The following is a 20,390-nucleotide window of genomic DNA, read 5'->3' as shown; positions in this document are numbered from 1 at the left end:
AGGGGGGGGGCGAAGCCCCTCCTTGCACCCCCCCGTGTGTGTGTGTGTGTGTGTGTGTGTGTGTGTGTGTGTGCAAAGCTTCTGTGTGCAAATTCTCTGCACCACATGAGTTTGCGACTGTGCGCATTTGGTCCGTGCGCATTTGATCTGTGCGCATTTGGTCCGTGCGCATTTGGTCTGTGCGCATTTGGTCTGTGCGCATCTGCGACTCACTCCACTTCGATACACAGGTAATAAAAAATATTGTGTCATTTCTCCGAAAGAAATGCAACGACTTTCCATGTATTTGTAACAAAATGGTATATTGTGTAACAACCTAACAAACATAGAACATTGCAGCAACATTGCGGCAATGTTGTAATATTGCTGTGATGTTGCTACAATGTTATAACATTGCCGCAATGTTGCTGCTATGTTTTGTGTTTGCTGGGAATATACCATTTTGTTGCAGTGAGTCGTTATTATTGCCCGTAAGTGCGTATACTCACACGAGTGGACAATAGCCGATCCGCGCATTGCACACAATATTTTTTGTTACCTATGCGTTAAAGTATGGTCACAGTATAAGTAGGAACAGTAGGTTTATTCGGCGTCGGTGCCTTTGATCTCTCATGACTAAAAGATCCGCCATATTGTTGGCTGTACGCGGATTTCAATCATTGGTGCAAGTTTTCGGCCGCCAGCACCAAGATGGTCCCATTGGTGGGAACACTTTGTCGCCATCTTGTTGGTTGTGCATATCGTGCGCACAAGTCATGCGCAAGGGACGACCATTAGCACGATTTTCAGCAGAGTGAACCTACTTATTACTGTTCCTACTTATACTGTGGTATGGTCCTTGAGTATGAATTGACAGGGTTATGACTAGAGTAAAGGCCCTCACACATGAATTGACATAACCATAACGTAAGGTTTTGACGCATCGGATTGGGCGACCATAACCGTAACCTGTCGTAACCGGCTAATTCAAGTACGTGATTGGTTGAAACCTTACTGTTACGGTTATGTCAATTCATGTGTGAGGGTCTTTAGATTAGGTTAAATTAGGTTCGCAAAAGTGACGAAGCATCGAAAGTTATTGTATGCGTATTGCAAGGTGGTGATGAAATGTTGGTAACATTTGCAAGAGTTACCATGTTGCGAGATGATGTCTGTTCTTTCTAGCTGCACTGTTGCACCGGTGCAATAAGTTAAAGTAAGACAAGTATATTTTTTCTCATTCTAACTTATTGCACCAGTGCAACAGTGCAGCTAGAAAGAACAGACCAGATGTGTCTATGGTATGACGCGATCGAGTATCAGAATGAAGGGAAAGGTGAAAAAGTGATCAAGCGTATGGGATTTGGGGGAATAATCGTGCGGGAATGATTCTTGCACGACTTTTCCGTACGCTTGATCGGTGGGAGAATGAGTTACTTGTGTGAGAAAACTCTATGTAAAATTAGTGACTTTGCGCTCGGCCACGAAAAGGACCATTTTCGACGCACATGTAACAAAAAATTATATTAAATTTATTTAATTTATTACAATACAAACAATTATAAAGGGCTCGTTAATGCTAAGCAAAAATAATATGATAAACAGGTCAATGTATCAAGCCAAGACAAATTTTCTTAATACATTATAATTAATTAGATAAACATTATATAATTATAAACGCAACTAATAACTGTGTTAAAGAAACGTTTCGACTATACTTAGTCCTCTTCAGTCATGATACATTACCAATATGTATGAACTTAAAACATGAATGAAATGATGGACACGAAAATATAATTAAACAGTTAAACAAGATGACCATTGAACAACCATAAAACAGCTCATTGCGTATCAAATTATGTCATAATAAATAAAAACGTAAACTAATCAATAATATAATTAAATGAATAATAAAATGAAAAATAATGAAATTTTTTTGTAAGTCGGTTCTCATATTAAAATAAATTTATAAGATTAAAAACGATAGAAACCGTGTTATGAATAACATAAACTGTATGCGTATTGCAGAAAACTGTAAACTTATATATGTTAATCGCAGATCTTAAAACACAATATTAAAAAGAGCAACAACACAGAGTATTCGACAAAGCGCTATGGAGACAAGTGTAACGTTCGGTAGTTAGAGGCAGACTTAATTTATTGCATATTTAATCTTCATCATAATCTCGCTTATTTATTTGTTACGCATACTAAAGATCAACGAATGAACTGAATTTTTCTCCCATGTATGACGTGCATAGACCTTATAATCTTACAATTAATGTAATAACTTTTCGGCAAGAGAATAGCAAACAATCTCGCTTGAAAAAACACTTTAATTATTTCCCGCACAAATCGTTATTATTCACAAACCCGCTTCATTTGCTTGCCGCTGACGCGATTTTGGCTAAAGTTAGAATACGGCGTGTGGTGTGAGGCGTCGCGGCGAACCGCGCCATTCGCACCGCGTTGAACCGCGTGCGGATGAATGAAGGTAGATAATAAACATCCAAACAATAGCGTCATTTTGTTTTCGCGCACGAATAAATAATTCTCTCGCGGCGGAGAGTGTAACCGAGCGAGTCGTGTCTCGACTTGTCTGTTTTAAGGTCTGTCCGTCTGTCTACTGCAGGCGGTTGCGGCCGCCCCGTCTCCCAAAATATCGTGTAGTGCAGCGCAAAAATCCACGCTCTGACGTAACGTGACGCGGCAATTCGCGAACAACAAAATGCGATTTTTCACACGCACGGATACGATGTAATAAAATAGATATTATAGATATTATAAAAGAGCGCGGCATGTTTCAGATCGAAGCAAAGTTGGAAGGTCAAAACATGCTAATTCCCTATTATTTATTCGTATAAAAACATAAGCCTGTGACGCGCATTCTCAATTTTACAAGAAGGATAAAATGCATCCGAGTGCATTTCATTTTACTTTTCAACATTTTTCTTAAAAAAATATTTTTAGTCGTTATTAAAAAATTAAAAGTTTTAAGAATAAAGTTAAAATCATCCAATTAATATGTCCAATTACACTAATTGATATCATTTTTTTTAGGAAAAGAAATGTTTACATAGTGGATGTTATAATATAGAAAATCCTATAAATTAAAATTAATAATCAAGGCAATAATAATGTCGACTAATAAGCTAAGCAAATTGGATGTGCCAATGTGTTAATAATATACGTTACAATTTCATGAATACAAACTTTATTAAAATAAAGTCACTTATCAGTATAAAGGACTTTCTTATGGAAATAGAGTTTCAATCAAATTGATTGAAATTTTGATGTAGGTTTTGACTCACAAATCAAAAGTTTCAATGATCATCAAGCCAGAAAATCAAAAGTTTTTAAGTTGCGATGGTTCAAATGTTGAAAATTAATTTCCATCATCAGGCGATATGACGTGACCACAGACACATGAGATGTGTTTCATCATTTTAAGAGTTTTTATTCACACATTTACACATACACACACACACACACACACACACACACACACACACACAATGTTGATTTTTTTTTCTTGAAGTAATAAATCTTGTCTTATCTCGATTTTACTAAATACAAGAATTAATGTTCTTATTTTGAAAAATCAAAATAAAATAAGACAAAATCTTGAAATTTTTGTCTTATCGTTTATCACTAAAAAAATGGTTTTTTTTTCAATTAAAATCCAAGAAATTTAAATTAAAAAATTCTTATGTATCAATTTTCTATTTTTTGATTTGATTCGTTAATTATCATCGTCTTTGATTTTCTATCTTACTAACCTTTAAATATTTATAAAAGTTCGAAATTATTTGTAAAATTGAAAGAGATTGAAAAAGAAATAGAGAATAGTAATGAAATTAAAAAAAATCCATATCAATGGTTTTTATGAATTATCAGGTATCTCGTGCATGCGTTCGAGATCTTTCTTTCTTTATGCGAAAAAAATGCAGAATATGATGTTATGCAAATATCGCGTATCGTAGCGCAAAAGAACTCGTAAAATAAAAGTTTGCGCTAAATGAAAGTTTGATAAGCCACATGTCGAGTATGTGTGTCAACGTGGAACTTCTCGTGACTCTTGCTCTCAATTCTCCTTCCTCACTTATGTGAATAATGTAGCATACCTGAATTCTTCATATCTGTTTCGCGCCTGTTACAGTAGTATAAGAACAATGAATTATCTCCGATTATTCTTGATTTAATCAAGAATTTAAAAAACTCCAATTGTGATTTGATCAATCGAAGCTGATCAAGATTATGTATCTCGGACAGATCAATTCGTGTCTAACGCTAAGCCCCAATAGGTGTAGTAAACCTTTCCCTGGCGAAAATAGAGTGTTTATTAAAAATTTATAAGATGTTTGCTTAAAGTCGAGGAAATGTTTTAATTAAGCTTTAAAACATTTATTGAATTGTTTAGGAAATGGAAATTTAAACATGGAATTGTTTATCAAATGTTACAGTTATGTTTGATAGACGATCGGAAAGTGTTGTGTAGTTTGTAATGTTTAAGACATGTTTAAAAGATGTTTTCACGATATTGTGCAGAACATTCCTTAAACATTATGAAAACACCATAACATTTCCCGAACCTTTATCAAACATAGCTATGAACATCTCATAAACAATTCCATGTTTAAATTTCCATCTCATAAACAATTCATAATATGTTTTAAAACTCAATTAAAACATCTTCTCAACATTTAAGCAAACATCTTAAAAACTTTTGATAAACACATTATTTTCATTGGCTACAGTTTTTATTGAGTATTTTCTTATTGTTATTGAGACATTTGTAATGATATTTCCAGTAAAGTACATTACAATATTATATATATTAAATAAAATATATTTATTACATATTTGTATATATTGCACATACACAATTTACGTAAATGTGGTGGCTACCGTATGCCACGATACGCATAGCGGAAAGTGAATCGTCCCCGTGGAGTCTACTTTTATAAACTATACGGTGTGAATTTTCTTGCGAGTGAAGTGGCATCGTGCCTTCGTCTAGCGGCGGTCTTGTAAACTATTCGTGGCTACTAACTGTTTAAAACGTGTTTTACTAGTGTTTGATTGAATTCTTAAAAAATATCTTTATGTTGTAAAGATGTTTATTAACTGTTTATAAACAGAAATGTTTGATAGATGTTGAGAGATTGTTTTAATGTACGCTGAAATTAATGTTACATAACTGTTTTCAAAATGTTTCTTGTAAAGAGTTTAAGTGCTATTTAATGACATATCCTTAAACATTTCTATAAAAGTTTTCTAAATGTTTGTAAAATGTTGTGTCAGTAGAAGATTATCTAAGTGTTTATAACGTGCTTCTAAACAGCGTAAACATTAATAAAACTCTTCATAAACAATGTAAACATCGACAAAACTCTTTATAAACAGAAATAAACACACTTTTACGATAAAAATTTTCGTCAGGGTTTAGTCTTTCGTTCTAAGCTCTGAGGTCCCATACAGCACATGTAGATGCTAAGAATATTCGAAGGATATTGCAGCTAGCAGTACATTGCGTAAATTCTGAGAACATTCGAGATACGTACTACTATTTAATGAGAACATACTGAGTACATTCCTATTTCCGCCTTTTTTTGCTTCGTAGAATATACTGAGAATATTTTGCAGTAAATACCAAGAATATCACTAGTATCAACGTAGAACCAATGATAAAATATGCACGGTATATTATGTTAACTGGGCATCGCGTGACGACGACGATGATAATGACTAATAACAATACCCACGTGGAAATTTCGCCTTGCATATGGCTAGGTTTTGGACAGTTTTTTTAGGTTTTGTCTAGCATCTATCTAGAAAAAATGGCTAGTACCAAGCTGTATATGTAACCTTCTGAATCTTAGCCTCTAAACATATAATTTATACAGGAAGTAACTATAGTGTTTCTCGCTCCTTCCTGGCTACTGCATAAGACCACGAATTAAGGGTTAAAATTTTATTTTTATATTTTTTCAATTCTCGGAAGCTCTATTCAAGTTGCGGAGGCCCAAGCGCCCAAGGGACTCTTTTCGAGTGATAAAAATGATACTACACTTTGCTTTGCTGTTAAGTAAACCTATTGAGCTCACTATACATATTGAGAGATAATTTGTTGCTGTGGGTGGTGTTCTTTTATGAGCCTTTTGGTGTAAATTTTCTCATGAGAAGGAGAAGCGCCGCGCCCTCGCCTAGCAGCGATCTCGCGAACTATTCGCGGCTGCTGCGGAATAATAATATATATATAAAATAGAAGATCTTATAACAATATTCTCAGTATATTATGTACGGTATATATATTTACAGTATGGTAAAATCAAAATAAAGAAATTATTTCGTTATTTTTGGTGACGTTACATTTTTTGACGCTAAAAATAAACTTTAAACATTAAAAGATATTTAGATTGCAAAAGTAAATTCTAAGAATGTACAAGAAATAATATACTAATTTAGATATAACAGGTCCATTCTAATAATATACTAATAATGATATATTATAGAAGATATTACAAGAATATTCTCAGTACATTATATACGGTACGCATGTTCACAGTATGAGTACAGGATATTCTAATGATATCATGTGCTATGTGGGGTATGATCTCAGTTTGGTCTTTAAACTTTTAACTTTATAGATAAAGATCTATACAGTCTAAGACCAGATCTCTAGGTCGGCTTGCTTAAAGTTTAAGGATTACGGTTTGAATCAGCCCGGTCAGAAACGTACCCCAGACAACACGTGCCCAGATAGCCAAATAAAGGCAACGTGTTGTTATTTTGCTATTATGTTGTCACTTATTCCCTATTAATTTTATCACACTAAAGCCAAGGTGTTTCCTCAAACTGTCTGTCGTTCTGACATCATGTAAAATTCTACATTAGAATTCAACAAACTGACGGCAAGTTGTCAACATGCATGCACAATTGCTGTCAATGTGACAAGTTTATTATTCTTCAATGCATGCACTTATAATTTTATAAACTCATGAAGGTTATTTGCTCTCCTGATGTTAACTTCGTTCCACGTTAAATTACAATGACAGCAAATTGTGGACAAGTTCACAACATACATGCAGTGCATTAATTTGCCCGATATGCTTAATCTCGCTTGGCTATCTGGGTGTTGTACGCTTGTCAGAATGAAAACTTTAAGAGAACTTTTTTAAGAAAACATTTAGATATCTTGGAAATAATGTCAAAATGGTAACATTTACCAGAGACGTCTACTAAGAGAGGTCTTTGAGATATCTCATTGAAGAGTTTCATTTAAGTTTCTCGAAAATGTTATCTTTATGACATCAGCTAAATGATATCAGCTTAATGTCTCATAAAAGATATCACAATGCTGTCCGATTTTTGAGCCGTCCATGGGCGTCGTAGTTGACTCAAAAATCACGCAACACTATAACATTCTGAATGAGAGATCCATTTGATATTTCAAAAAATTATCATAAAGATAATGTTTTCAAAAATAACGGTTTGTCTACAATTACTGTGCACAAAAAATGCACAAAATTTAATTCATCATGTACTGAACAAAAACAGGATAATAAATGTACTACTCAATTTTTCTTAGAATATATGATCTATATGTATAGTTAACCATCTAATTAACCATTTGAACGCTTCAAAGTATTAATGCTAAATAGATCGCAATTTTCATCAAATTATTAAGGTTATGGAAAAAGATAAATTTAACAATGAAATTAATAAGTAAATAAATTAATGCTATTTATTTTTAATATGTTTTGCAAAATTTAATTGTTTTTATAAAAAATAGTATAATTGCGTCAGTTTATAACATGTAGGTATATGTAAACAATAACAAGTACCCATATCGATGAGTCAAATTGGTGTAGCAGATAGAGTACAAGGTTCGTAATCCTGGTCCCGGGTTCAAAACCCACCAGCGGCAAGTAAGAATAAAATAAAATAAAATAATATAATATAATTTAAATTTAATTAATTAATAAAAATTTGTCCTAAATTTAGTACGTATTTGTCGATAAAAATAATTTTAAAAAAATGAAATTTTTATTTTAAATTCTTATTTCGTCAATCATCTATTGAGGCTCCATGAAGCCTCTACTAATGATCCACGAAACATCCGCCAGTCATTCACCGAGGTTTCGTGAAGCCTCTATCAATAATCCACACAATGTCTAATAGACCTCTTTGACGACGTCTAATGAAGGTCTAATAGACATACGCAGTGCGGAACTGTGGATTTTTAATGGCTCTATACTGGACGTCTATGGACGTCCACTAGAAGTTCAAACTTCCATGGCAGTCCATTGGAGGTTTCATTTCTATGTGGGTTAAGAGCCTGTATATTTTAATATTATCATAGACTGCACTAACTGGGCAGGTGTCTATATAACGCATATATTTATCAGAAAAACTGCTTCAATATATATATGTTAACAAACTTTGACTATTTAAAGATATTCGATTTAAGAAATCTTTTAGATATCATCAGTTTCATGATATCTTTCTGTTCTCAAAAAACGGCGCATTGATTAACATTCTGACGTCATTATGTTAGAAGTCTCTTTATGTTATCATTTTCAGAAACAGGATATCTTTTAGAGATCTTTTTGACAACATATTGTTCACTGGGGTGTACCTTTTTTAGTATTATGCGTCGATTTTTTATTTTTTTACATTTTGACTTGAGATACCAAAAAGACATAATTTTTTATGCAGAAAATATAATAATTGCTTAATATTGTAATCGTAACGTTTATACGGTGTTTAATTTCTATGTTGGAATAAAATTCTTTAGAAATAACTATTTTTACGAAAAATATTTGAAACAAATGTTGCTTGGCTTGAAAAGAATTGTAAATAGTTACCTTTATTTAGCTGTAAAAGACCTTAGGAGTCTTTGCGAAGATTAAAATTAATTAAATTTATTTAATAGGATTATATCTTTCTACATAGTTGTGATCGATTTCTTTCATTGTTATGCAAAAAAGATAATATTTAACTTTTCTTTCGAAATTTAATCAAGCAATTTTTAAAACACTTTCTTAGAAAATGCGTTATTTCCAAAGTATTTTATTTCGTCATAAAAAATGAGACACTGTGACTGTGTATAAGTGTTGTAATTAATATTAAGCAATTATATTTATTGTACGAGAAAAAACATCTTTTAATATCTTAAATCAAAATGTAAAAAAATAAAAAAAAATAAATAAAAAAGATCATTGTATGAGAAAAGAAAGATTTACTACATATATCTATTATAGATCCAGTCTAATATAATATTTAAGCAGCCTATCTTTTCTCCTCTCCCCAAAAAGAAACAAAGAAGACTTCCGGCGTGCTGATAATCGAATGGTACTTCACGGTCACCCCGTGTGAAGCGCGTTCGCGCGTGTGAAGCTCATTCAAGTGCGGTGCGAGTTAAGCGAATTTATTGTGTGCTTGAGATTGCCAGCCGTCCCCCGCGCGATCGTACCCGTCCGTTTGTCGTCCGGTTCTCCTCTCCCTTCTTCCTTTGGCGCACAAAATGATCATTGCGAACGTGCACGCAACTACATCTTATACGGCCACGCGCAATGGAAGTGCTGATTACAAAAGCGACACGTATATAGTACGTAACGATCGAATTTTACGTCTCCATTTTACTCTTGCGTCCGTCGGTATTCTCAATATTTCTTATGCAATTCGATGCTGACCTTTCAAATAAGCGAGCACGTAAAGTATTTAGAAATAAATTAATTAACGTATGTGTTGTTGTATGTGTTGTTTGTAATAAATTTTTGTTTAAATAAAAGCTCAAAATTTGCGCTTAAAAATTAAATAAAATGACCTTAAAATAACAGAAAAGTTTTTAAATTAACGTGGATCTTTAATTGTGTAAACATGATAATCGACTATATGTTTTCGAGATAATTGAAAAATATGGCGCAAATGGTACCTTGATCGTTGAGCACTGCTGAGTATTCGATCTATCTATCTAGAGGTACCATTTAGAAGAGAGCAATGACCAATATTCTTACTTAACGTCAAGTGATTATCATCACGAGGATTTATGGCTCCGAATGGGAGCTTTGAAATTTCTGATGTGCTTACCTAAAAGTTTCTCAAGATATTGACATCTAGTCTCGGGATCACCTGGATTCATCGGTGCCCCTGCGACCAATTCGGCCAACTCTGCCTTCACCATTAGGTTCAATCTAGCCGATATCTCTTCGAGACCCGCTGCAACAAAAATTGCGCTCCAATAAGCAAAGTACCATTAAACCCATTAATTTATTAATCACTCTTTTCTGTAAATACATAAATTCTATAAATACTATAAATTAGACAGTATTATAAATCTTGTTTTGTTATATAAAAAAAATATTAAATAATTATTTATTCGCCAGTGATTACGAAAGAAAAAACAATGTAACTACTACGTTTGACCTGACTGGCCTCAAATATATTCAACAAATAGCGCACAACGTTTCGACCGTTGTTTCCGGTCCTTGTCAAGTGCTTAGATACGTAAAAATTATACGGTATACATTTTGAGTTATAATTTGTGTCTAGATATCATCTAAAAGGCAATATAAATGAAATAAATTACAGAAGAGTTGTCCTAAAAATATAAATCAATAATAACGTTTACAAATCAAAAGTGTGATCAAGTTTGTGTAATAAAAAATATGATAAATGATTGGATACATTAAAGTCTAATGTGTGTTTCCTTCGAGATCTGAGGCTCGACTAAAAAAAAATATCTTGCAGATACAACTTTTATTAATCGCGTAAATATAAACATGCATTTATAAATGCATAAAATTTTATTTTGCATAATATGAATACCTTTACGATTTTAAAAGTATAAAATGTTTTCATTAATTGCAACAACAATTTTTATTTCAAATTAGATTGAGATTTGACAATTATCAAAACTATAAATTATATTTTTGGAAACGTCATTGTTTTTGAGGGCACAAAGTTAATCAACTTTAAAATGAAATAGCTAATAATGAATTGATAAATATAATTACACGCATGTGTAAAATGTATTCATTATCTAAATGAAACTATTGTTCTAATAAATAAAATAATTAAATTGTTTTTGTAAAATTCCAATAATTTTAAAACAAATCATTTAAAGTGTAAATGATAAATTTTTTCGTTAAATAATAAAGACCATTTTAATAAAAACCACTTAAATATCAAAAATAATTATAACCCAAAACTTGAATTTTTTGCATCAGAGAATTGTTATATTAAACAGATAAAAATATTTTTCTTAATTAATATATTAATTATATATTTTATCTATTTATCTTTGCTGAAATATAATGTGTAAAAGTAATGTGTGAAGTATAATGTACATGTAGATTAATAAACACATATATAAATTAAGCGGTGTTATTAGAATAAAATCTCCTGAGATTACATCGGCGTAAGTCTTTACGATGTATTTGCAGCGCGTATTGCATCGTCAAGTATAGTCGACGTGGAATGCGTCGAGGACGTCTGTGGAATGCGGCTCGATTTTCTCCAGAGTCCCATGGTATGTACGTTCGGTTCACCTAATAGCTCCCGGCTCGAGCAATATCCCCATAAGTCCTGGACCCCTCGCCTCTCTGACCGCTATTCCTAATCAGAAGCACCGGTTGGACCGAATGACAGTTGCAATCAAACGGTACCGATTACACTCGCATACTGAACGTTTCATGGTTGCCAATCATTTTTTGTAAAAGCGCAAAATAACACCGTTTCTCTCTTCTTCTCTGACATACATTAATAAATAAATAAACTCGATCAAATACTCATGTATATATATACGGTATATCCACAAAATTGTTCAATTAGTAAAATTAATATTAGAAAACAAGAAGTGTGTGTGTGTGTGTGTGTGTGTGTGTGTGTGTGTACTATACTTTTTTTAAACTTTAAGATGCAATATGCTTTTTTCCATAATTTTTCCTAAATTATATTTTATATTTCGATCATCATACTGCTTTTTTAAAAATAATTCCATCATTAAATAAAAGTTCTGAAACTAATATTTATTTAAAAAAAAGTGAAAACCAGCTATTTTTATAAAAAGAATTAAATGAAAGATAATTCTATATTGACAAGTTTGACAATATTGTCTAACAAAAATCCTAAATTAAATACTAATTTTTAATACATGTAACTAATTGTAAGTTTACTTTTTTTAATAAAAAATCGGTTGCTAACTAATTTTATGAGAAAAATTAAATTAAATATAGATTGTTAAATATTATATAATGCACCAGAGATGCAGGTTCTCGCGAATCTTTAGGTTCGTATTTCTTAAATTTATGTACATAAGATTTCTCATAAAAACTGTCTAATATATTCCTTTTAAGTGATTCTTTTTAAATGGGATATAAAAATGTAAATATTAAAAAAGTAGGTATTAATAAGAATAAAGTTGCCAATCACTTCAATTAAAAAAATAAATCTAAGTTAGATCTAGAAATTTTAATTTTGAAAATATATTATTACAATACAACTGTTATAATAATGCATCAGGATATATTTACACCAATCATCCTGACGCTAGCCGGTGTTGCTACATGGAAAAAAAAGATTTAGTTCACATAACCAAAAATATTTAGTTGTAAGCAATATACCTGCATCATCTAGTTATTATCTTTAAACGATAATCATGAATATCATCGTTTAAAGATAATTAGATTGATATGACTTTCGACTTTAGTATGGCAACTATATCAATGTTCCGCGAAAATTGTAGTTGCGTTTTTGACAGGTTCGTACTATGTAAAAAAAAAAAAAATTTAATAGATTCCTCTTAGACACCCGCAAATTCCTGTGTGATAGAACTTTCAAATAAAATTGCACGTATATTTTTCAAGATATATATATATATATACTTTCAAGAATAAGATCTTATCACGTACACTTGCAACATTCAAATTAATACATTTTTAGTCGGTCATAATTGAAGTACAGTTTGCGCGCGTTATGATCCTTTCTTTCAAGCAAGAGATTTTCTTTCTCTCATTTCCGCGCGTTTGTCGATTTTATCGATTCATTTATCTGATCATGGTATAATTGTTGAAATTTGAAGATTTTGGATAAACACTTTGCGAAAAATACAGGAAAAGTAGCTGAAAAAAAGTGTCACGCTCTGCCGTATTGTTTGGAGAGGATTGTGAGAACGATAGCGATTACGACCCGCTTTGATAATACGGGTTTCCGATGATAATACAATGATATGTATTACAAAGTGCGATCAAAGTTACAGGTAGGATGCAGCAACTGCAACTGCTTTTATTAATATTACGCAGTATAAATCGTTCGCACGCAGACACGCGCGATTATACTGTGTATATAATTAGTATTAATTAGCTACACATAATTCGCGAACAATAAATATTAATAGGATTGCAATTGCAATAAAATTCAACGGATTTCGCGTGCAACACGCTCGAGATAATCTCGAAATGTTATTTTTATATGAGGATGTCTCTTTGAAACGCAGAACGAAGATATTATGTTCAATGTTCATTCTGTTATTGTAAGACCGGATCTACAATAAATATAGTAAGCTTTAAGTCGTAAAAATTGACTAATCACAAATTTGAATGTCAAAACAATATCAATCAAATATAATAATCAAATATAATTGATTAATTTCTACGGCTTAAGGTTTACAATATGCTAACTTTCTAAATTACAATCAGTGTATTATCATTTATTCGCAATGGTATACTTATAACTGTGATAATTAGTGAGTATTCACTGTCTTTTAGTAAGTTTCATTCAGAATTAGTATATAATCACTGAAAAATCAAAGTATTTATTTCTTTAATTGTCAAAGTTGTAATATAATTCTTATATTGTAACCACTAAAAATCAGTGTATTTTCACTAATTTCACTGATTTTTTACAAATTGTAATTTAGAGAGTCTGTAGATTCAGATTGTAGATTGTAGATTCAGTCTAAGATTTAGATTTTTAAATAATTTTATTATTTTTCGTAATTTCTTTTTTTATTTGGTATTATTCGGTTCTTGTCCAAAGTGTAATTTTATGGTATTTCCAAATTTTATTATAATTCCCACGTTTTTCAGAAACAAATATTACATCGTCTCTTGCTACTTTTAGCTATCGCACTATTTTACTTTAAATCTAAGCAGGTTCTTGTGCAAAATGTATTAATGTTTAGATAATGAGCGCTTAGATAATAATTTGTTTAATTTGTTTATATACTTTAATACAATTGCATTAACCAATAAACATTATAAGTATTATCAAAAAACTTTTTAAAAACTCATATTTGAAAGCATAATGTTCAATAATATAAAGTCTTAGATAACATAATAATACTCGTAAGTTCTTTTATGTCGATTTTAGAAAAAAAAGATGTCTTGAAATGACATGTAAAAAATTCTGAAATCTCACCTAAATGCAGATATTATAAAGAGTTTCTTTCGATGCAGGCTACTTTACTCGATAATTATAAAATGCTCAGCCAAAATGTTGTATCCACTGGATCTTGTTCGATATGATATTCTACATATATATGATATTCTATGATAATATATAATTTTTATTTCTATTATGTCATCAAACTTGATTTGCTATTAGGACTGTACAAAAGGTGAATACGTTTCACGGTTTTGGTCTTTCGATAGCGGTTGATCCGCATCAAACAGAAATTATTAAGAGACATTTCACAGATCGATAACTTTTTCATATCAATTTTTTAAATTATCTAAAAGAATTCTTCTCGTCAACTGGGGAGATGACGTTATAATATTAACAATATGATATAAAGAAAATGGCTAATTATAGAATTTATATTATGTAATAAATTTATATAAATGTAAGTTTTAGAAATAAATTTTTAATAAACAATATATCGTACATTTTGAGATTAATCTGAAACAATGTACGATTTGCTTGAGAGTATTTTTCGCGTCGCCGCCGTGCGTTTCACCAAAAGTGTAGATTTAAAAAGCGATACACGCACACTCGCCGGACGGATGAGAGACTTCATTCATACGACGTTCATTAACAAAACGTGGCTGAATCAGTTTCCACAAACGTACACGCGATACGTGGTGCGATACGTCGAGTCGTAAAAGAAGGAGGAGAGAAAGAGAGAAAGATCGAAGCGACGGGAAAGATTCCTGCGAGGAGTTTCTGCGTATTGCTCGTTACGCAAATGCAGATAGTAACATCGTATACACGCGCACCTTGCATCGTGACTGTCGAGTGTCTGTAAAAGTCGTTACTTAAATCGAAATTTTGATTTAATCCTTACTTGCGATATAATATATACATACACACACAGTTGTAAAAATACACTTGTTACTTTTTAAAACCAATTTTAATTTTAATAGGATCGTTTAGAAAACTAAATATTCTGTTATTATACTATCGTAAAAATGAACAAGTTATACGAAACATTAAGTTCATAAAGAGTCGGCTCATTGTTCCCAGATTAATCTAACAATAAGTAAAAATTGTTGTTTATATATTTTGGGGTGTAGCAAACGCGGAATGATGACGATGATGATGACGACGTGTGTGATGGTATACACCGCGCACTGGACGTTCGAAACGTCATATCCGGGCACGGTAGGTCGATCCAAGGTGAGGAGCGGCCGTGATCGGCTCTCTAATGAAGAAAATCCCGCCGTGCATTTTAAGAAACTTTGTCTCTCTCTCTCTCTCTCTCTTTCTTTTTTCTCTCTGTTCCTTGCCGGTTAGTACGCGTGTGTATACATGCACTTGTATTCTTGCCGCCGATATCTTGGCAATGCGGCTTCCTTTGCCTCACGAGATACGGATACGAGATATCTGCCTCTCTCTTCCTCTTCTCTAGAGGGAAGTCTCGCGGATATATAACACGATCGATAATAATTAATTATTCCGATTACGTGAATTACGTGACGCGACGAAGAAATAACTGAGTGTGTGAGCAATTAAAAATTATTGTCAAATCAAATCCGTTACAAATGTCAAAAGTAAATCTTACAAACTTCGTGTTATGGAGAAAGGACTCTCGAGTTAGGTAATTTTCTTAAAAATGTTCTCTTACCCGGCTCAAAGTTCCTCTTCATTCGTCGCCATTGTCTCGCGTAGACGAGAGCCGAGCATCCCGCTACCAGGAAGAATACTATGCAGGCGCATACCGCGAGGACTAGAGCGCCGGTCTGCCAGTCCCACGATAAATTATCCTCGACGATCAATTTTCTTCTCTCCCGCGGACTCTGCGACATAAAAGCCGGCGTGTTACTCTCATCATCGCGTTAACTATTTGTATAAATATATATGTATATCGCGTAACTCTATATCTTTGATTATCTACTTTCGAAAGACGACGCGAATGCAACCGACTTTGGCAATGTGATTTTCTAGTCCACGTAGCAAACGGAGCGAAAGCGGTGGTGTGTCAGCTTTCGCTGGCACGAAATGCACGCTAATTGTTTTACTGGGTTATTCACGAGGAACTATGATTTCCTTCGATTTAACAATTAACGCCAACGAGATTTAAAGTTGTGTTTAACATTTGTAACGAAAAATTAGCTGCCTGAATGTATACATGCATTTTTGATATTATGTTGATACTGTTTCTCATGAAATTAAATTAAATTAGCTATGAAATCTTCTCTCGATCTTCTTGTAACTGCACCTTTCGATCCCTGCTCGAGCTAACAAATGTTCATATTGATTAAAATGAGAACTATGTGTAATTGAAATATTATAATAGTTGAAAACAAAAGATTTAGAGTTGAATAAATTCCAATTGGCAATTACTTTGGATTCCTGCGAGATGGAGACCGGCTCCTTGTCGGTCAAGCTTCCGTCGCCCTCGCGATCAAGGTTGACGGTTCCCGCAACGAAGAACGGCCGTTCTTTCGTCCTCTCTTCAGGGAACCGCAAGGACTCCGCGGCATTTGGAGTAACTCCATCATCGTCATCGCCGGCGCGCGAAAGCCTTTTTCTGGCCGTCGACGACAGGAAGGACCAATCGAGCTCGAGTGCCGACAATGGGCCGCATACCGCGTCCTTGTGAATCGCGCACGGGCTTAAGGTGAACTCGGGGGCGCAACGGGTGCACGGCCAGCACGAGGCGCGTTCGCCGGACCAGAACTCCAGCCCGGGCTTGCAAACCGGATGTTGCTGCTGCGACTGTGGCTGCGGCTGTTGCTGTGCCTGCGGCTGTGCTGGCTGCTGGGCGCCGGAGGACTCGCATAGCCCGACGAATACCGATACCAGGGTCAACAGCAACCCGGGACAAGATTCCCTCGGCATTACCTGCGATTATCATTATGCCCGACCGAAGCTGCTTAGAAGATTCTCATTTTAAGGCGACAGCAATGTCTTTCTTTTTCTCTTTTTCTTTCATCCTTTTGCAACACTTTAGATAGATATTTGTATCGTGATTTTTATTTCATTTTCAATTAATATATGTTACACTATATTTATTTATATACATCAAATTAATTTATTTAATTATAATGGATGCAATTATATGAAGAAAAAGTTATTTAACTTAAACGGATGTTGCTTAATAAAATTTGGATTTATTAAGTATTAAATAGGGTAAAGGCGGGCATTATGGCCAGGCGGGTAATATGGCCACAATGCCCGTATTAAATATTCTAAACATTGATAAACGTTGATAATATATAAAAACCAATTATTGTAGCTATTCTTGAAGTTTGGTAACAAGAAACTCTCTATTCTGTTGTTATTTGTGGTTTGGTGCTTCATTGTTCTCCATAACCATCAAAATATACACGTCAAAGTCAGACATCACACTTCCAACTAATTGTAAGTAAGATTTTTTAAATAAAACAAAATAATTTTGGCTTTTCAAAACTTGAACCTTAGCTATATTTTTATAATAAATTTATTGTACTTGCGCATTATTTTTGTAATTATAATGCACATTATTAAATGTATGCTCGGCGGCTAATATGGCCAGCGAGTGCAACGAGAGAGCAGCGGGTACAACAGTGTAGAGTACGCCAGTGCTGAGAGTGACAATAACAGCGAAGCAAGAAAATAGTAATTGTGAGAGCACGACAGCGTTACTTAGAGAGAGTGGAGAGGAGAGAGAGAGAAAGAGAGAGAAAGAGAGAGAGAGAGAGAGAGAGAGAGAGAGAGAGAGAGAGAGAGAGAGAGAGAGAGAGAGAGAGAAAGCGAGCCCGAGATTCGAGCGAGTCGGTTAACCTCAATCCGACGTTTCAAATGTTTCAATGTTTATGTTCTGTACGATTAAATTACCCCACTTTTGCAAAATATTACTGTTTTGTACACTTTTCTAATGTACAAAATAATTGGCCATATTACCCACCCCATGTTTAACATGGCCAAAACGCATGCTTTCAGATTCTTTTTTTTCTTCAAATATGGATAGATTTTAATTGATCAAAACATTTTGTCATGAAAGCTTATTAAATACATTAGAATTTCAGAAAGTTACGAAATAAAAAACTAGCGGTTTGAAAATTATAACCTCAAATAAAAACTATGACCATAATGTCCGCTTTTACCCTATATATTTCCAATGTTATACAGGATGAGGAAAAAGGTCAGTACTACTAAATAACTAAAAAATATTAAAAATAAAGAAAATGTAAGTTTCATAGAAAAATGTTTCAGACAAAAGTTGTAGGGTGTATAGAAATTCATTCACTGATATTATTAGTTTGACCGTGGATGACGTTATCAAGATCAGAGCAAAGTCACTTTAAATTTTTAAAATAAAACTTTCTATATTTTATGCATATTCTTGTAGCTTATTTCGTGAGCTTTTCAAAATACGATAATTTTATATACTTTGTTTATTCGTTTTAAAGTTATGAAGCTTTTATAGTAAAGTGACTAGCGTACAAAGCAACATTGAAAATTATCCAACCAAGGCAAGGTTAGTGGTAGGTTCGGATAATATTAGTAAATAGATCTCTTTAAAAGGGGATCCTGAAGTCGTTTGTTTTACCGACAGAATTGTACAATTTGTTCCAATATTCAACTTTTTATTGCATTTGCAGAATTAAAAATCCTTCTCCACAATTAAAGTATAGACGATAACAGTGTGCGGACGTAACGATTTTATACGAAAAAAAAAAAAAAATTTTTTTTAATTGTCGGCATCTACGTGGACTCGTAACAAAATGTGCTTGATATAAGAGTTGTGCACCTTGTACGTATAAATCAAGTCAGATCCGCACACGAGTGAACATTAAGGAACAATACTATGCTTTCAGATTGAGCGTAGGCGTCTTAATAAAAAAGATACACATTGGTAAACATTTTGTGTCTCAAAAGAGCAATCTGAAAAATTTTCATAAGCTGATATTGATACATAAACTTTAATTCTGGAAAAGGATTTCTAAATTTATAAAAAAAATACATACAAAATTTTGTTAATGACGTGCACAAATGACTCTACATTATCGTTCTTGATCAAGTTTGACGAGCAGTTTAGCATCTCCTTAAACCCTACAATTTTTTATTTTTTCTAAATTTTTCAGGGGGTATCGATCTTTTTTCCCACCCCATATAACTGTGTGTCGATCATAGACATAATACTATGTCTATGATATCAATACGTTGTCAGATTTGAAACACATTTTTTCGCAAAGTGGCATTTTTCTTCTCACGATTGTATTAACTATTACATATAAGTTTAATGCTCTACTTATTATTATTTAATTAATTGACTTCATATGATTCTGTTTGAGACAAGGTATATGAATATGTTCAGTATATGTGAATTTGCTGAGTATTTGAATACAGTAGTATACATGAGCGTAGGAAGAATTAATCTAAATTGTAGAGTCGGATGAGAAGAGTAATTCATTTCAATTTAATCTGTGTTGTATTACGTATTTTTCAAGAGTTAATAAGAGAATTTGAATTAAATAGGACAGTTTTAGTGATGATTAAAAGATATTGCAATAAAATAGAGTAAATGAATAAAAAGGAAAGGCGGAAATAAAAACTTTATTCTTGACAAAGAGATCGATGTTTCAATTATTAAAAAAATGAAACAATCAAATTTATAAATCATTTAATCAATTTGCCATTTTTAATTTACTGCCTTACACTAATAAATCTATATAAAATATTTTATTTGTCTATACATTTTGAGATTTTTTTTAGTTAAGTTTGAAATGTTTGATGATGAAAAGCTGGAAAGCCATCGTTCTCGCGTATGCGTACGGCAGGGAACGGCAAACGTTTACTGTCTCTCGCATCTCTCCATCGCACATATATATTGAAAACGTAATGTAGAGAGACGGCGACGTCGATCGCGGTCGATCGGCGTAATTCGAGCGTATAAAGCTGCTCTTTAGGCCGCAAAAGCGCTCGGACCGTTTCCACTTCCGGCTCGTTCGCGATGTAATTACATCCGCCGTTAAATCGCG

General features: G+C 33.1%; 1 protein-coding gene across 1 annotated transcript in view; it reads right to left on the bottom strand.

Moving 5' to 3' along the window:
• The window catches only part of LOC105833376 (tumor necrosis factor receptor superfamily member wengen), a 37,212-nt gene that overhangs the window by 5,403 nt on the left and 11,419 nt on the right, over positions 1–20,390 (bottom strand). The window contains exons 2-4 of the mRNA XM_012675090.3: positions 16,768–17,268; positions 16,049–16,220; positions 10,075–10,203 (exon numbers count right to left, since the gene is read on the bottom strand). Coding sequence (XP_012530544.1) covers positions 10,075–10,203; positions 16,049–16,220; positions 16,768–17,265 — 799 coding nt within the window. The 5' untranslated portion in view covers positions 17,266–17,268. The remainder of the gene's footprint in view (positions 1–10,074; positions 10,204–16,048; positions 16,221–16,767; positions 17,269–20,390) is intronic.

This window comes from Monomorium pharaonis, chromosome 3 (assembly GCF_013373865.1).
Source record: "Monomorium pharaonis isolate MP-MQ-018 chromosome 3, ASM1337386v2, whole genome shotgun sequence".
Classification (NCBI taxonomy): Eukaryota; Metazoa; Arthropoda; class Insecta; order Hymenoptera; family Formicidae; genus Monomorium; species Monomorium pharaonis.
The sequence above is the reverse complement of the archived record's forward strand: the minus strand, read 5'-3'. Positions and strand labels throughout refer to the sequence as shown.